Source organism: Athene cunicularia, assembly GCF_003259725.1.
Source record: "Athene cunicularia isolate RWA chromosome 1 unlocalized genomic scaffold, athCun1 chr1_part1, whole genome shotgun sequence".
Lineage (NCBI taxonomy): Eukaryota > Metazoa > Chordata > Aves > Strigiformes > Strigidae > Athene > Athene cunicularia.
In genome coordinates, this window is record NW_020799091.1 from 81,181,607 (window position 1) to 81,201,658 (window position 20,052).

A 20,052-nucleotide genomic window follows, 5' to 3' on the forward strand; every position below is an offset into this window, starting at 1 on the left:
AAACAGAATTTAATCATAACTCTCTTACAGTCACAGCTCAAACTCTGCTCTCAATTTATCCTAGTGTCATTAGGTTTACTATCTCGCTTAGGGGTTGGTACAAGCACTACACTACCAAGAAGATCTCCCAAAATTGTAGAGTGATAGTACTGCAGTTTTACAAAAAGTGATATATGTGTTAATTTTAAGGACCCACCACCTCAAAACCATTATTTCCATTCAGGTCATAAAGCATTAGAAACAGAAGTCAGCTTTCCAAAGCAAATTAGCAGAGCTTTCTATAGGTCTGATAAATATGGTCATCTAAACAACTTGTAATACTGGTCAAGAGTTACAACACATATTAATTTTTATTAACTTTTCCAAGAAGGGTTTAGGCCACAGAACAACTTGTACATTGTGATATGCACATCTATATCATACCTAGGCAAACTATCACCCAGGTCAGTCAGATCACTAACATGGGCACTCTCTAGAAAGGCATATTTTTCATTAAATGTGTGTCTGTATTACACTTTGGTCTCCTGCCAAAGTAGATGTCATTTTTAAAAGCTCAGAAGGATATAATCCATAAATTCAGCATAGCTAAATATAGTAATAACTCAGATCAATGTCAGGGGCAAGGCAATACAAGAAATATGACCATATTTAATTGATGGACAAGAAACCACTTTTTACACATTTGCAGCGTCACTTATATTAGTGCTGTATAATAGGCTGATTAATAGAAGACAAGTATCATTTCAATTTTAAAACACATACAGATCAAATTGAATAATTTGTTCTATATTCTACTTGCTTTTATTTTGCCTTTTGAAGCATCCTGTTACAGTATACAATTTTACTTTTCTATAGTAAATAATTTGCTTTTCCAAAACATTACTGTTTCCAGGGCTGGGCTAGGCCTACGGCAGTGCTGGACCAGAGTCTGGAGTTAAGCAGGGCCTGACTGTAATTAGGATACAAACCAGCAAACAGTGTCAAGACAAGGTGAGGACTAAGGCAGTGAGGCCAGATGACATTTGAGGCTGAGGTGTACTGGCAACTCTACAGAATGACAAGCAATGTTTAGGTCTAGCAAGAGCATACCAGTAGGAGTTTGGGTTAGTTCTACCAAAAAGCTTCAGAGGTAGAACAAGAAGCCCTGGTTCACACATCCTGTCACCTCATAAAGAAAACGAGAAGCGAATGCTCTGATATTCTAAAGAAAGTAATGAAGTAAACTAATATAAAATGCTTTTCTGTTATCTAGCAGTCTACCCAGTGTTTATTGAAAGCACTGGACCCTAACTGACCTTTTCACTGGGACTTCCAAATGTCTTTAATTTCTTTCTTTACATTCTGATCCTGGACACATGTATGTAAGACCAGAATCAGAATGAATAAGCTTGGGGAAGCTGTCTCCCAACTGCTTGCTTGAGGTTGTAGTCCTTTAACAAAAAGTGCTTTGGGATTTTTGCTTTGCCATGTTACAGAGTTTCTATCCAAAAGGCAAATCACATGAGCAGAAATGTAACTTACTTAAAACAGAATTTTGTGTTTTGAAAACAGTCCTCCTCTTCCCCAGTCTCATTGTTCCACCCATATCACCAGGATTGTGTTCCGGCATGTCAATAACCTGCAAAGAAAAAACAGTTTAAACACTGTTTCATCCAACTAAGAAAAAAAAAAAAGGCAACAACTGCATCACAGGTTGCACAGATCTACAGCTGGCAACATTATTTATTTTTTGTCTAAGCATTCCCAATTATGACTTCTCTTTGGTTTTCCTTAATGCTTTGTTCTCAATATTGAGACTGTAATAGACTGTGAAATTGGGACTGTGAAACTTTTCCATTTAATGCCAAGGTCAACAAAAGCATTTTATTAATTCCTTAATTGAATTTTTGGGGCAGAAAAAACATTTCTCTTAAAGATATCAAAACGTTAGCCATAGGATAATTCTGCCAAAAGTTATTCTTGGTGCTATAATAGTACATAGATTTTTAAAAACTGATAAATTCATAGACAAAAAAATCCACCAAGTGATAAAGACACTATCTTTGAAAAAGCAAATCCCTAAACCACACAGTGATAAATGCTGAAAGATTATCCTGGGTATATATTCCTGTACACTAGGCCCTTTCTTATACCCTTTTTTGTACACAGTGTTCTTTCTTACACTAAAAAGCAGAAACAGCAGTCTTATCAAGACAGCAGAAGTCCTCATTTTGGGAAGTGGGAAGGAGGGCACAAAGAATCAGTGTGAAGAGAAAAGAAGGCACTTGTTACAAGACTGTAATCTAGTGCTGTAAAAGTGGAGCACTAAAAAAGGTGACTCCAACATGTGTGTGTTATTTCAGATTTTATATATATAACTAATTTATCACAAGGAGAAAATGGAACACACTCCCCCCTAATTCACCTTTACTGAAGTGTTTCTCAGAGTGCCCAAGAACCCACAAAATACTGGGTTTCCTTGTACGAAGAATATGCTATTTAAGATAGCATTTAAAGAAGAGAATATACAAATACTGGTTTCGAGGACTGAAGCAGATAGGTCAAATGGCTGCTATGTAGGTCAAGTGGAATCCAGAATGGTGGGACTCAGTGGATGTGAGAACCTACAGCCTAGTGGAAGGCACACATTTACTTTTGCTCAGTTTGAAAAGTCCTGCTGGGTCTCACAATCATGTTTCGAGGAAGTCCCTCTCAGAGAGGTAAAACAGTTCAAAATTGTAGAAACACATAAGCTGAAACTGTGACCTACATACTTGTATTCATATATACACAGTCAGTGAGGAATGCAATTGACAAAGAAAGGTTCTAAAAATACAAATATTCACACATATGGGTAATCTGGAATTGGATTTTTATTAACCTTAATTTACCCTCCGGGAATAATGAAAACAATTTCTGATGATACACTTCATAAAGCGAAGTTATTCAATTTAGAGGGGATGGTGGAAAGTGCTTAGCCTTTGGCCTTGTGCCAATGCATTTCAGCTGTGCAATTATCTCTGTATAACCTTATACCTTCAAAATGTTATTTATAAACTACATACTCATTATAAAATGTCACAAGCAGAGGTTGTGATCAAACCAGAGGGATATTACAAATCCTCTAATTACCTCTCAAATCATGAAGGTGAGGACTATGCAGCACATTCAGCTAAAAAAAACCCCCATAAGCTAAAACCCCCAAAAATAATTAAAAAATCATTCACTGAATCCTTATTACTTCAAAAAACGTGAGATTGTCTTTATTTCCTTCTATTTACATTTACTTTTTTCCTGAAGTAGTGGCCACAAAAAAAAGACAGAACATAAGAAGCAGTTAAGAGTGTATACAGCAGACTGTGTGTATATGTCAAACACCCTGACCCTCTGAAATTAAACACGTTTTCTATGAGGTGTTATTTATTGTCTACACCAATACTGCAGATAACCTTAAAGTTGTGCTCCTGCTTCTTGTCAAATGGAAATGAAGCGGTAATAAGCACTTACCAAGTACTTCAAGTATATGCTCCTCTTCCAATTACAAAAATTTCACATTTAACAGCTGTTTTACTAATATTTTCAGTTGACAAGAAAAACTTTTTGTTTGTTTGGGTTTTCTTAAGTTTGGAGGCTAAATTCAAGATTACACATTCCTTCATTCTCAAAAGTGTATCAAGCACGTAAATACTGTCCCCTAACCTCAGCTTTAGACTTTTTCTTCCTAAAAATTCAAGGTAGGATGTTTTGGTCTAACTTTGCTAACTGAATCAGAGTAATACTCAGATGTTTGGGGTCCCTCCCCCCCCCCCCCCCCCACTGCCTTCTCAGAAAAAAAACAGATTTCACTATTTTCACCTTTCAGTCAAGACCTTTTGAGCATAATGCCATAAATAGAAGGAAGCATGGGGATACAATGAGTGGGATGATAACTTCCTGAAGGACACTGTTTAGCTCAAACTCCTCAGTTAAAACACTGGCTCCAAATGAAGCAGACCTGTCTATGCAGTCCATAGCAGGTTTCACTAATTTACTGCGCTTAAATGTGTTCTCCAGGAAGAATCAAAAACATCAGTTAGCAAATATATTGTCTCCTCTTCATTAGAAGAGCATGTTAGTTCAAACAGGTTATGGCCACACTCTCATCTCTTCCTTCTTTCAGTAGGCAAAAATCAAACACTGGATTCTTATGAGTCCCACTAAAGCTCTAGATACTGGCCTGGAATGAAGCCAGGCTGTAAAAGCACAGCTTCATCTGCTCTGCTGAGAGCTTCTGCTGCCCTCTGGGTCAGAACCCGACATGGGGCTGCAAGCCCAACAAGAACTCCACTGGAGAAATGGTCTCACTGGGAAGATTTGGACATTTTTCCCCAACTAACCTTTGTCTTCTAAAAGACTTGCTTCCTTGTCTCAACAGTTACATTAGTGTGGTCAGGGGCACATATTCAGAGAGGATCCAACCATTAAAACTTTCACTAATGTCTGCTGTCTTAATTTAGGCATTTTTTAAGAAACATCGCATGATACAACCGTTGAATCTTATTTCTATCTGTGGCAGACCTTCTGCCAATATGACAGCTGTATTAAGTTTCAATATCAATTATTTTACTGTGTGTGTTCAGGTTTTGTTATTGATATGTGCATTATAAACCAGCTCTCCACCATCCCTATGCTTTGTAGGTTTATGATAGTAAGAAAATAGACAGGCTTCAAATATTATTTTTTGTAGTCAGGTGAGGAAAGGAGCTACTTATGAAGTAATAGCTCGTAGCTGCTCTGACTCTAGATCTTTCTTTTGATATGCTCTGTGGCTCTGACCAACTTCAGCAACACAGCACAACCCTCAACATTTATTTATTACATGAGTTTCTCTGCAACACAGTCTGTGCAGGAAGCTTTCAAAAGCAAAGCAGCACCGCTGCCCTACAGCCCTAGAACAGTAATAAGCATTAGAAAAATCAGCTCATACATACTATTGAAAATTTTGCCCTAATTTATGGAATTTATTTGATCAAAACCTTCTAGTGGCGGTTATTTTGAACAACTGTGCAACTGAATAAATTCTTCAAAGAGATTATGCTTCCTGCCACGGAATAAATCAGCTCTTACTATGCATTAGTTCTTTGAAGAGCAGAGAACACAGGCACCACAAGGAAAAAAAAAGCATCAGTAGGGAGGGTGCAGGAAGAGATAAGGCATTAATTAGGTCTCTCTTACCCACATCTCTGAAAACTGCCAACACTACAGGGATTTTACAGACATCACATATTATTTACACAGCAGACAGCCAACATGAAATAAATAATGAATCACTCTGACATAACACAAAGCACATCCTAGATATAAAACAGTCTGATCAGTATTAAATCATGCTACTGATGAATAGTGACTTTAACTACCCATGAACTACAATCTTCTTTCAAAAATCTACTGCTTGGATCATTTCATTGTTGTTAGGAAACATAAAAGGTAATGAGAAAACCTCTCAAGCCCAGATGCTCAACTCAGAGCAGCCATGGCCCTGAAAATCCAACACCTATCATTTCAGTAATCACCCTAGGACCATTAAGTTTTGTCTGTGTTTTGCCTCACATCTTGCAATGCCATTTTGAGAAACACATCTACCTTGGTTACCCAGGAAGGGTGGGTGTTGTTTGTTGTGAGGGAGGAGAGCATTACTTGATTTGAACAGCTCATTGATAAGTCAGCTTTGGAAGCAAGTTTTTAGGGTTTTTTTTTTGCCTTTTTACTATGCTCTTTTCTGGTGAGCAAATGATTTGTCACTGCTGAAAGAAATTGCTATACATGTAAGCACTGATCAAAACATCAGGAGAAGCCTCGACCCTAAAGATTAACTGAACACTGAAAGGAGGCTCTAAGACACTCAGCACACAAGAGATGTGTAGAGGGAAAGATGACAGGAGCAAGGAATACAATGACAGGTACTGATGAATATTAATCCCCGCTGAACACATCTTTGGAAAAAAAAAAAAGCAACACAAACTGACAAGAACTCCACACAAACTAGAGGAACCCGTTCTTTTATTGACTCTTCCATCATTTCTCTGCAGGATTAGTCAGTACTTGACAGACTCAATCTGATCTGTTTCAATCACAAGTTCATCAGTAAACAGACCCAGACACCATTTTAGAAACAATAGGACAAACACTAAAGAAAAAATTGGCAGATGCAGCTTCCAACTTGTCAAGTAAACCAAAAAGACACTCTCTTTCCACATACACCCAAACCCAGGGTTTTAACATTCTCAATTACTAAAAGAAGGTGCAAGGATCTGCCAGAATCCCTTACTCCATTGTTCCCCAAAGACATTCTAGTTCCAAGGAAACTCCACCATTGTCCACCTACCTAAAGCACTCAGCCCTCTAAGATGGAACTAGTTGCCATAAAGCAACTTGCAGATTTCAGACTACTCAGTACTCCATTACTCTGACTGAAGGAATGCTTGTTTTCAAAAAGAAGACCACCATCATGTGTAAGATCAAAGCAGAAATCATCAATAGCTGATTCATGCAGCTACATAGTGATATGTGTAACCAGCTTGAAAAATCCTGTCCTCTCCTCCCTTACTAAACTACAGAGCAGTATACAAATATTAAATAAAGATATATAATCTTTAAGAAATTAAGTTTCTTAAACTCGTAAAATCCCATGGCATGTTACTGTCAACCATTTTCCAATTTGGGCAATCTTCTTTTCCAGAGATCTGTTGTTTCCTATTCTAGAATTAAGTAATTGCCCTAGAGCATTTATTTAACTAAAGCCTAAAAACTGTCTAAAACGGATTCTGCCTGAATAAGCAGAAATAATGGTACAGAATGTTTTGTAAAATTTTCTTCAGAAAAAGTCATAAAGGGCATAACTTCTTTTTCAAACAGTGCTTACTCACTCATAAGCATGGTGCAGTGAACTGAGAAAGTTAATGGAGATGTTGATATGCAAAGCCCATATAGATATTGCTTAAGAGCATTTTAGACTCATTGTAGTTATTCCAACCACAAGTCCCAGAGTTAGCTTGACTTAATCAAGAATAAATTTTCTGTTAGTGTTAGTGTTGACTGTTAGTGTTAGCAAAAGGAACAGGGTCAGACAGTGCCAGCTATAGAAATACACTGGAGTGCCAGTCATGCCATGCCAGGAGGTGCAGGATTTGCCACAGTCCTGAATAACTAAAAGAAAGTGGAAGAGTGTTCTCAGGCCTTGGACTGGTCCAGCTCATGTTACAATTAATGACTAAATATTCACTAATTTAATTTCAGAAAAATCAGCACATCTGTAGCTAGGAGGAATCCTTCCCTTTCTACCACATACATCTATTAAAAAATCAGAACTCTATCACAGCCTTTGAGGGGCACTTCTCCAACTGAAACTGCTAGTAAGTGAAATTTTGCCCTTCCAAATTCACTTAAATCCACATGAGGTATATTTCCAGGGGGAGAAAGGCATGAAGCAAGTCTGTGCCTCTGAGCATTCTAAAGCTGCGGGAAGAACTTATGAGAGGGAAACAGAGCCTGGTGCTATCTTCATCAAGGAGCCCAGCCACAAAGATAAGACAGCAATAATCAAAACTTACAGCCTGAGATTGTTTAAACAGTAGTATGCTTGATGGTCTCAGACTCAGAGAATTATATCCTACAGGCAACTGCCATGGAAGACTCAGCCACAGACAAGCCCCACTAGCTAAGCTATGCAGAGCAGCCAAAGAGACCTAAGATTGTCCTTAGTAGAGACAAAGCACAGCACACATTTTATCCTCAAAAATGTCCGTGTACTGTACTTCCTCTACACTGACTTATCACACATGAGCAAGAATCCATTCCACGTATTTCTCATTCATGAACAAGGTAGTGTTAGTTAGAGTCACTTCATTATCTGTGCCTTCAACAAGCAAGACAGAAGGAAAATGGCTTACTTCAAATGCTCACCACTCCAGACCTTCACTGAGGAGAATTTCTGGTATCAGCTTCCAGACAATGTTCAGTACCATGATCTACACTACTCTAGTATTTCCTAAAGAAATTCCATTCATCTGCCATAAAAATCAGGAAGATGAGGAGAACTCGCAACTGTTTTTCATCCCATTTCCCTAATACAATGAGATCACTTCCAGACTTGCCAGTAAGACTGCCTGGATTCCAACCACTGATCCTTCTCACAGAACGGTGTCACCAACCATCCTGCTATCCTGTCCATCTTCCAGATCTACCCAGCTGTGATTCGGTACTTGATGATCAGGGATGCAGAAACAGAGTAATTTATTTTAAAAAGGGAGTGAGTGGGCATCAAGTAGAAAATTATAGATTGCCTTATTTTAATTTTTATAGTAGTTGGAAGGTACTGTTTTTGTGGTGTAAAACTTCCCAGGTACTTCAGAGCTGAGAAGAAATCCCTGGAAAGGTCCTGGATCAGTTGAAAGATTTCTTTTGAGTAATCTCTTACTAATCAGAACAGCAAGACACAGCCGTTTGTTTCTGATTTATTTTTTGTAAGCCCTCCCCTTTTGTGGCCTGCCAAGACAGATGCAGAGGCATGTTTGTCACAAATTTATTCAAATTGCGTGCGCACGTGCTAAAATATAACAGTTGTTGCAATGGAAATAAGGTATATAAAATATATCTGTGGACTATTTATTTTATTTATTGGAGATGGAAAAGGATCCTATCGAAAGGATAGCTGTTCGAATAGAAAAAAAAAAAGAAAGGTTATGGTAGAATACTGTACTTCAAAATTGAAAAAGGAAATGGAAGTTTTTAAGGAAGAGCTCTACTCCCAGAAGAAACAAAGAGCAAATGCTATCTAGAGCTTGAAATCCATGTCATTTATAAGAATACAAATCTAAACGTATCTGTATTTTTTGTGCTTTAAGTTCTGTTTTAAGAGAAATGGCTTTATTCTGTCTGTGATTCAGTCTGATAAATAATTTTTATGTTATCTGACAACACATGCTTGACTGAGATTAAGTTTAATGCAGTTTAAGATGATTTCACCAATTTGTTTTAGTTACTATACATTTGATTAATATATAATTAAATTGAGGTTTTAAACTGAGGGAAAAAATATACTATCACATTGCATGATACTGCCATAAGAAAATGCTTTATTTAGAATTTGGAGTAAATGAATGAAACAAATAAAGAATTCTAACTCCATAAGGATATCTGTGCTAGAGATATGGAGGAAGTAGCTTAGTACCACTTTTTCCAATTAGGATATCATGCTTCATATCATGCCCAAAGGTCAGTGTCAGACCATGAACTTTAACAATTGATCACCTTTTGAAACGGATACCAGAATTTAAAACCTGACATTTTTACATCAGAAAGTGAATTCTCTACTAGTTGAGCTAAATTAGTACCTCTTATAGGTGAGCATTTTATGAAAATCAGCTGAATAGAAGGAAAAAGAATACACTTACCGAGAAAAAATTCTCTGATGTTTAACTTTTAACTTCTAAGAACAAAAAATCCACAGTACAATCCAAGATCCCAAGTAAGGGCAAAGTAGTGAGAAAGTATCTTAAAATGTTTTAAAGACACTGCTGAGCAAACATGTTAAACTTCTATGAGGTATTTTGCAGGTGGCATATCTTTGCAAGAAAATCCCCTAAAGTTGCAAACAACTGCAGACAGTTGTGAAAGTAAATGTTATTCTACTACCAGTGCCAAAATCTTGTGCCAATCAAATTCATTTAACAAGCAGTTCAGCTGAATCCGTTCTGCAAAACCACACAAAACAACCAGCTCATGGAAACCTCTGTAACCTTTAATTGAACCAATTCGTTTTGATGAGCAAGTCTATTTTCCTTTCAATTCTTCTTTTACATTTAAGCTGTAACTTTGTAGAAATGAAGATAGATAATGAAGAAATGTAGAAATGTAGATAATGAAAGCTAAAGTAGTTCTCATACTAATTTACAGTATAGTCATGCTTCTTCCTATCTTCCCTCCCCTTCTCCCCTTTGTTTTCAATTTTGCATTTTGAAATGGCATCTCACAAAGGTTCACAACCAGGAACAACACTGTCCAAGCTAAAGTAACTATTTTTAGAAGACAAGCAGGATCACTTTTACAGTTTAAACAGAGATTCATATCTACTACATAATACCTTAGAATATTTTATATGCATTTTTGTATTGTCCTCTTTCTCTCTTCCTCTTTGGAACATTCCAGTTTGGTTTAACTACTGTTCAAATGTCACACCAGTTCCCTCACCTCTGCTACCCAGTAACGTTCTGTTCTTCATAACAAAAGCATACAAAATGAAAGGACCTATAAAATTGAAGTTGGCCACCCATCACTTAGTGATCTTCCCACTTAATTTACAAATTTGAGACATTCTAATAATGCTAATCTTATGGACTAATAGCAGGAGTTTCTAGGCAGAAAGCCTATGGTACAATCACTGTAATTTTAACTATTCCTACTTGTCTTCCATGGCATGCCTAAGATAGTAAAAGTACCTTGGCCTATCTGGTCTTTCATGCCTGTAACTTTTCCTAAATTACAGGGAACAATATGAATGCTGGATGTCTCATTAAGCATACCGAATGGACACCTAGCCCTCTGGAAAGCTCTCCAGCAATGAGTAATGGGATTTTCTTTCCTCCCTGAAGTCAATAGCAGTAGCAGAAATTACTTCCATGAGTTATTACTCTCTCACACATCATTGGAACATTCCTCATTCCAGCTGGAGAACTAGAAGAACAAATGCAAGTGCTGGATACCATAATGGTAATCAAGGCGCTGATTTTTAATTATAGAATTTCCTAAGAATATTGTAAACTATATTAGAACAAAAAAATAAAGACAACACCATAGGGAGATAATTACAAAAATACAATTTTAACCAGTTAGATTATCTCTCAAAAAAAGTACCTTGGCATTTTCATTACTGTCAATCCAACAACAGTACACATCAGCTTCAGAAAACCAAAAGGAATGATATATGTTAATATCATAGCAGAGATTAACTACGTTAGTTACCTCTGCCAGCCATTTCAGAGATGCTTTGTCACATGCTCTACATTACATTTAATAATTTCCTGCTTCCACTCTGAAAAGATTCAGCTGGTAAAAGATTATTTTGCCTGGAAGTATCTTAATTCTGGTAGAAGATTTATGACCTGCAATCCAAATTGTTTTTATTTCAAGCAGAAACCACTATGTCTTCCTTCTGAGCAAGATCCTTCCTGTCTCGCTTTGTCTGTTCTGCCTCCTCCAAAAACCTGATAAGCATCACTGTCCAGATCTTAATTTAATTCTGCACTCCTTATGATCCTCCCCATAGCACATTAACTCTATCCCCTTCAACATCAAATGACAAGAATTCTTTGGAATTTGCTTTCCTTAATTGTGTTTATACAAGTACCAAGGGACAAGTTCAGACTGCATTTAAAAAGGCAAGTGGCTTGACCAGTTAGTTGCATACATGCCACCTACACCAGCAGAGCTCAAATGTTAAGCACTTCCTCCCCCAACAAGGCACCAGTGAGCACCACTAGAATGCCTGGATTCAACTACAAGGTCTAGAGTCAATGTGACAGTAACAGACATACATACCTGTGCAGTTCTGGTTGCTAATAAACCAGAATTGCAAATCTATGTATTCATTTTTAGAAATGAATACTTTTAAAATACAATCAGATATGAAGACATACGTACAAGGAAGTAAGAACAGAGAAGCAGACAGGATATGTACATGCATGTGGAGAACCATTACCAAAAAGGCCAAAGAGGAGGAGAAATTGATCTTCAGATCATTTCTTATTTAGTAACAAGATGGTGAAATTTGTTTCTAAGAAAGTAGTATCTATAGAATAATGTCACCCTTATATACCACAAATCAAATAGGCATTTAATTAGCATGACATCAGATGAACACACCCAGCATAATTCAGACATCCTCTGTGAAAAGTGTGGGTGGCCAGGTACAAATCAATTCAACAGATAATGCAGTGACCTATTCAAATGCTACAAATGTTTACCAAGAAACCAGCAAAAGATACTGCCACACAGTAAATGTTCTAGGCTGCATGACCAACCAGCACAGTATCACACAACATGCAGCTAGCACACCAGCTAGTTCTCACACAAAGCAACACACAGCAGCCACAACCACACAAAGGCAACATTATTTAACGGTGCCCATATAAAATCATTTTTATCCTTCACCTGCACCTCTAATAGTTTGTCTCCAATGACAGAATGAAGAGTCAGAGAGCATGAGAAACTATTTTGAGTCCAAAAGCACAGGTCTACAGTGAATCCCAGATGAATCCAATGCAAATGCAGTTCTGTGGTTCAGTGCTTAACTTACAGTCTGGAATATCCTAACAGCACATACAAATCAAGGATGGGAGGCAAAAAATACAGAATTAAGAAAACAGAAAACCTAATTTAATAAAAAAGTATTACTTTTGGGGGAACAGTAGGTAATTTGATAGGGGGACAGAGTATTTATCAAAATTAAAACTTTGGCTACAGTTTTTATTTTTAATTAAAATTACATAGTTCAGAACAAAATTAACAGACCACTCACATCGCATTAAATACACCCTCCAGTGCAACTATGCAACTGATTTGAATTCCTCAAGTTTTTGTTGCCCATGCACTCTTAGGCATGCATTCAATTCTGGTTCTTACTCCTAGATGCCTAGAAGCCTGTTACAAAAAAGGTGGAAGTCCTCAGCTGCTGCACAGGCCTTGTTTTTGCAGGTATCAAGCCACTTTACAAAGGCAGGTGTGTTTCATTACCTCCATTTGGTATGAGAAATATAAAGCAGATTAAGCGATTTGTTTAGCCTAGCAGAATGAGGACTTCTGTGACACCTAATGTTGATACAGAAACTCACACATTCCCAGGTAAGCTTCTACCAAGGCCAGTGTCTTAATGTAACTTGGTCAGTTATGTAGGTAGGAGAAACTTCTATGGAAATGGCATTCATAATACTGGAGGTGATTTCATGTAGTTTTCAACATATGAGCTGCAATATACAAGTAATCTGTTTCACATTACCTAATTTTTTTTTTTTTTTAAATACATAACTTCTGCAAGTTTGTTTGCATGAGTGGGTTTTGGGGGCTGGGGGGGGTGGTGGTAGTGGTGGTGAAGGAGGTGCTTTGAAGGTGATAACATTTTGAAGCGATATAATCACGGTATTAAGGGATCTGGACAACCCCTTTCCACATTTACTTTATTTCATTGATCGGTATTGCATGTTTAACTTACCAAACAGAACAACTGAGAGGAACTACTTTACCATAGCGCTTCTGAGTGTAGTCCCCTTGTGTGGTTATCACCTCACCTAACTTTGGCTGCATAATGTTCAGACAGATAATTTAAGGGGACCTCATCTAAGCCATAAGGCATGCAAGTGCTGTTCTGCCCTAACATGTACAACCCGCTTGGCACAAAACAGTTTTGTGAATGGCCATTCCACATCCATGCTTTGTCAACACTATATATAATGCTCCTGGATCATCCATAGTTCATACTGAAGTGACACATTATTCAAATATATTGCAGCACTACCAAGACAGACGTGGGCATACAGCCCTCCATAAAATAAGTGTGTGTTTAAGTCACACACTGACAGATACTCACCCTATGTCCACTTCATCCAGAAAATTGTTTTGTAAATAGGATAGATTTCCCTACTTGATTAACAATTAGTTACACATAATTCTTCATGTAAGTACTGGAAAGGTCAAAGACTTTCTGAAAATGTTAGCATGCAATTCTATTTAGAAAAATCCTTCTTATGAAGAAAACCTTAAGAAACAAAGAGTGGGAGATTATTAACCGCAAGGCAGCATCCTTCACAAAAACTAAATCTATATCCAAATGAGGATAAAGAAACACAAATATTTTAAATATATACATACCAAATAATTATTTCCCTCAAATATTCAAGAAGCAACTTGTAAAAGCCATCTATAGCTGAGTAATTATTTTCATTACTCTTCATTTAAAGAGAAAAATCCGGCATTGGAAAGCTAATCAATTATCAGGATTAAAAAAAAAAAATAAAACAAAACATACTCAAAGAAGCTATGACCATGGCATTAAGAAATGAGCATTTTGCTTGTGTGCACTGTCAAGGAATTTGAAAGACATTTTCAAGCTAAAAACCTTCTTCATGGGAGACTGATACACACATCTCAAACTGAAGTGTTAAAAGAAGTGGTTATAAAAAACAAATAAACAAAATAGTGAGAAATCATGAGAAATGGATGGTATTCATTCCATTTTGAAGCAAATGAAGGGTGAAATAGCTGACCTAGTAACTGTGCTGAACAGCATCTCATCACCCTTGTCACCCACAGACTCCAAATGCTTCAGAGCAGACACCCATAATCTCAAACACTTGATGTCCGTGCCAGGCAACTGAATAGAACCTTTAACAAAAATGTAGAAGTAGGGGGCACCTGGGCAGCTACAACAGGTTGGGACACTGACAACAAAGATTTTGTAAAGGAAGGTTGTCTGTCACCTAGCTATTGAATGTCTTCAGAGGAAAAGTACATGGATAAGGGAGATCTGGTTGATAATCAAAGTCCACTTCGATTTCTAACAGATGTTAAAAAGACGTGCAAGACATGTCATCAAAGACTTAAAAAAACTGAGAGGCTATTGGATTAACACAGACACACACACAAACACAATACAGTCAAAAGTACAAGGGTAGAAGAAAATGCAATTTTTCACAGCAGAGGAAAGTCACTACTAGAGTTGAACAAGGCTCTAAGAATAGTACATTCAACTTATTTAATAAAAAGAAATAAGAATGAACAGTAGGTGACAGCCTGCTGATGACACCCTAATTTACTGAGACTAATAATGAGGGCTTACTACAAAGAATCACAAAAGGACCTTCTGAAACTTAGTGATCAAAATGCCAGGTGAAATTGAGCAGAATCAAATATAAAGCCATGCGCAGGGAATAAAACAAGCTTAATTTCACATCACAGTTACAGGCTTTGAGCTGATCACAGCCCCTCGGGAACATGCCCTTGAGACTACAATAGATGGTTTTATAAAGATGTCAGTTCAACACTTGGTGACAGTCAAAAGCTGTTCACATGATAACCAACTACAAAAGGAAGACAGACCGCAACAGAGGAGATCATTGTAACACTTCTTATGTCTGTGCTGGCCACAGTTTATACTGTGCAGTTTAGGTCTTCCAGTCTTCTCTGTCTTGAAAACATCTGAGCTGTAAGTTGTAGGAAAAGAGAAAATACACTGGGAAAGTACCACTGTACAGCTGTACACTGTACTGTACTTTTCCACAGAAAATACTCATAGATGACAATGGAGACGGGTGATGGGCCAAATGGGCCTTTGGTCTAGATGGAGCTGTGGTCTGACCAAGTGTGCTTTTCTTAAGTAAAAGTGAAACCATCAAATGTTCTGGAGAACATCAAAGGCATTGCCTACCTCTGATATAACCGTAGGTGTGCTTAGTTCACAAATATATTCAGTCAGTTTAATTTGGGTTCTGAGAGGAAATCGGGATTCTTTCCTTTTAATTTATCTCAATTAAATGTCCTCCCAGTGCCACTTGTCACTCAAACTTCAGGTTTTGCTGAGTTTGCAAGGATGAAGTAGAATGAAGAAGAAATTAAGTAAATTCACTACAAAAGAGTTTTTAGAAACTTTTTCAGTTGTTTGCTTAAGCAGTGGCTCTCTAATGCCCCCAAGATGACACTGACTTGTCACTTAAGTTTCAGCTCAGAAAACACATGTAAAAAGCAGTTAAATTGGGTGAGAAGGTGCTAATATATATTCACCACATAATGGTGCTAATGATACTGAATTTCAAAAATGGTAATTTATTTGGTGTTACAGAATTCATATCAGGTCTGCATACCATCACTTACAATTCCCATAATTCACAGTGAGAGAAACAAGACAACAGAAACCTTGCAAGAACTGTATCTCTATTTGAAATGGATTATTCTGAGAAAGTTTAGAATATTTTTCTGCCACTAGACAAAAAGTTTTGCAAAATGTCAAGCTGTGCAAGAGAGCAATGGTTGCCGATCTGTGCTGTTCGCAGACACAGCATGTCTGCTGTGATATGTCAAAACTTATTTTTCAGTTATACAGATTGAGCAATACCGAGGCTTTGGTATTTTTCCCAGGCTCTTGGGCAATTGTTGGGATTTCTTCTCATTAATGAAGACCATTGTTAACAGTTTCATGGCAAGTTACATCTCTGATCCTTAAGCAGGGTCTCTGTAATTAGCCAGGCCAAATGATAATCCCACCAGAAACCACAGCCAATTAATCTGTATTATTTTTTAGCCACAATGCAATAATCACCAAGTGTTTTTATACATATATTTTCACTATTTTCAAATACATAATTCCAGATTCTTCACAGCTAGATATTAAGGCTATTAATCCTAGTTTGTGATAGACAATAAAAGGTGAATGTGCAGAGGTGATGGGAAAAATCAACTTTAGTAATGTCTCAGAGGAAAACCAGTGTTTCTCCTTTTCTGATGTTTTGGCAATTCTGACATACAAAGGTCACATAACATGCACAGGTACCTTGGGGTTATGCAGGTCTGTTCCAAACTCATGTTATCCTTAAGGCTGAGCTCCACATGGCACCTAGTGTACACTCACAAGCTAAATACACCTAGAACTTTCTTACAAAATCTTCTCCACTCTTGGTTCTGAATCCTAAGAAACCTCTCAAAGGTATTTGTTACAGTTTAGTTGTGAACGTCTGGGTATTACAAGAAAGAAAGAAAAACAAAAAGCAAAACCCTTCTGTGTTGAAGGCAAGACTAGTCATTAACCTAAAATAAATCAAACTGGTCTAAGGTTGAATCTTAAATTTAACTTAACTGATAATGGGGTTCTTCGCTAGCACAACTGAGTTATGATTGACATGGATAATTTGTCAATTTCAGTTTATAACAAAATGCAAATCTATGTCTTTGAAGTTCTGTTTTACAGTTGTTTATGAACTGCTCATTTGAGACATTTGTATGAACTGAAAACTTCCAACCACTACTGCTGTTACTTATCGAATTTATTATAATTTGGCTTTGATTTAGTAACCACATTAAGCAATTAGAAAATCTAAAATTAAGCTAGGTACACAAGCACTATCCCTCCTTGACTACAGTTTTTGTTAATTAACAAAGGTTCATTTCTTTCAAGAGGCCATAATCACATATAAAATATTTAGACAACTGATTGCTCAACACCATTAGTTAGACAATAGCTACTCTTCTCATAAGTCTGAATAGTTCCCTCTGATTTAATCTTTGGTTTTCCCTCATGTCCCAGAGTGACTTGGTCAAAAGAGGTGTGAGAGACTGAAATGTCACATGACTGTCTCAAAGCCTGCTTCCATCTGAGCAAATCTCCAAGAGAAGCTGCCTGTGAATTGGTCTGGGGGATTCTGCCCATGTATTGAAGGATGCACCCCCCACTTCTTTGTGGTTGCATTGTTCAGAATCCTTAGACAAGCAGAGGTGTGCTGAGCTGGCCCCATCCTGTAGCTGTTTGTGGCTCTATGTGTAGGCCAGACCCCATATATGCATTGCTAATGAACTGGTAAGAAGCAAAAATTCCTGGCCTTGAAGCCAGATGCAACAAAAACTGTTGGACCAGAGAAAAAAAATGTAAAGGCAAGCAGATATGCTGATCAGCGGGTACAATGAACTTAAAAAGTCATCAGAAAATCTTGCTCAGTGTGCATCCACCATCGAAGCCAGATCCATGTGCACCCACCACCGAAGCACTGAAGACTGAGGGCCAACGAGACATCGCTGGATCCATGGCGGTGACTATTCTTGCAGCCCTATCCCTCATCCTTGCTTTATTTGTCCTTTCCTTCCATTCTCTTCTACTGCTACTCCTCTTCACCTTTTTAATAACAACCTGGCTTGGGTATATGGCATTTGACCTTGTTTGTGTCTTAATCTCACTCTTGGGATCATATCGAAACCTCCCCTGACACTGGATCGGGACAAGAGGGAGTGGGTGGGGAGACTTTTCTCTAGCAGTCTTTTGCTTCCATTGTCCCAAATTCTCATATCAGAGAGAACTGAAACAAAGTTATTCATGGTAATTTACTTTAAAAACATTTTGACAGTCTTCCTTTGGAAAGAATTCAGTAAATATCTATTATATCTACAAATCAATGCATCAAAGTGCTAACAGATGAGGAATTTGTACGTGTAACATAATTTTTGTTATGTTTCACATTGATAATGAAACGTATCCCAGAATACCACTAATAATCTGATTTTAGGTGGCATGGCACACTTGCAGACTTCTGACTGAGAATTACCAACTACTGGAGCTCAACCAGTGCATCTAAGTGCCTCTTTCTCTGAATCAAAAAGAGCACTCCAAGATTCTTACCACTATGCCATTTATTTCTTTGCCTCTGCATTTTGTGCTGCTGAGTCTGACCAGGCCAGTGAGGCTGATCTAGTTGTTCTTTCAGTGTTGAAGGTAAAGAAATTGAAAAGAGACTCAGAGGTTGCTACCAAAGCAGCCTTGCAAAATTATGTCCATTTCTTTCTCCCCAAGAGAAAGCTCATGGTTGCTGCTGTTTTTCCCAAACTTACCTGTTCTCGGAGGAAAGAAGTTGGTCATTACCTAGCACAAGCATCTTTACTCAGTATTGTGGCACTGTCTCAATAATTCCCTTCCACTTCAGCAGCAAGGCAGCAGGGTCACAGTGACCTAGAAGGTCATTGCGGCACAATTCTCATAGAAGACCTCAGTGCCCGATTTCTAGGTGACTGAGCACTGTAACTGTGCTGAGGGCCCACTGTCCCTATGCAGTATACAAAAACATCCCATACAAGAGTGCACACAGGTCCATGTAGTCAAAAATTCAGAATACTCATTCTCTCAGCTCCTGCTGTTTAATGTAAAAGGCAAAACTGTTTTAAACAGAGAATCCAGGACCCAGGATTCCCCCATCTTGCCCACATGCACCCAAAAAGAATCAAAAGTATCCTATCACATCACCATATCATCTCAAACTTCCTGCTTACTTTAAAAGAAAATATTATATCAGGCCCCTTTCTACCAAATCATATTAAATAAATTTTAAGAATACATAATGAATTAGGCCCTCCCAGATTCAAAACAACCTGATGTGTCATTTCTGACTCACTAGTTGGATTATTACATTGACACGGTAATCCTGGATTTGCATGAAAACAGATTATAGACATTTCTAGGCAAGAAAAAAGATGGGCAAAGGAGTTTCTTGGGATTTAGGCATCTCAGTGCCATGTAATTTCTATATTATGTGCCCATGTGGTTTATTAGGTGCACCTCTAGATCTCTTTTGAACAGTCCATCAGGTTTGCATTGTTGAGAGCAATAAAAATGCTCTGAAAACAAACTACAGAACTAGATTCTATCTCTCCTTGTAATTTTGTCTTCAGGATGAAGAAGGGTTCTTAGATACAGCTGAGACATGTAGAGATTCCTGGCATCTCCAAGGTCAGAGGACAGCTGAGAAGACTTAATCTCACCACAGAAATAACAAACTTGCCAGTGCCACTTGTACAGTACTACCTTACTTATTTTGCCCTACATGAAACTCAGCAAAATGCCACTCTTCCATAAATCCATATGTGCTTCCCTGGAATTGAGATTTATGCATTTTTGGTCATTCCAAAAACCAAGTCTGAGTTTAGGAAAGAACAAAAAGTTTTAGGGTTTTAGTAATTATCTAACTGTAAATTTCCAGCTGTGGCAGTAACAACCTTATTACACTGCTGCATGAGCCAAGGTTCAGAAAGCAGAAGGATAAAACATCTTCTTGAAACACATTCTCCCTCAGAATTGTCTTGTGTACATAAAATACCTGCATCACAGGGACTTTCAGCAGATGTGTACATATGACAGCAAAAGCTGACACATATAGCTACAATGAATAACACATCACCAATTTATAGCTGACTACAAACAATGCATCATATTAAATCATCCATCCCTTCAGCAGCCGCACCCAGTCCTGTTTAGGGAGACACATTCAACATCTCATTAAGTATATGTCACAAGGG

At 37.7% G+C, this 20,052-nt stretch overlaps 1 protein-coding gene across 2 annotated transcripts in view; it reads right to left on the reverse strand.

The window, feature by feature from the left end:
* CTPS2 (CTP synthase 2) overlaps window positions 1–20,052 on the reverse strand; it is a 73,333-nt gene that overhangs the window by 18,095 nt on the left and 35,186 nt on the right. For both annotated transcript variants that reach the window (XM_026847652.1, XM_026847642.1), the window contains exon 13: window positions 1,522–1,618. In XM_026847652.1, coding sequence (XP_026703453.1) covers window positions 1,522–1,618 — 97 coding nt within the window. The remainder of the gene's footprint in view (window positions 1–1,521; window positions 1,619–20,052) is intronic.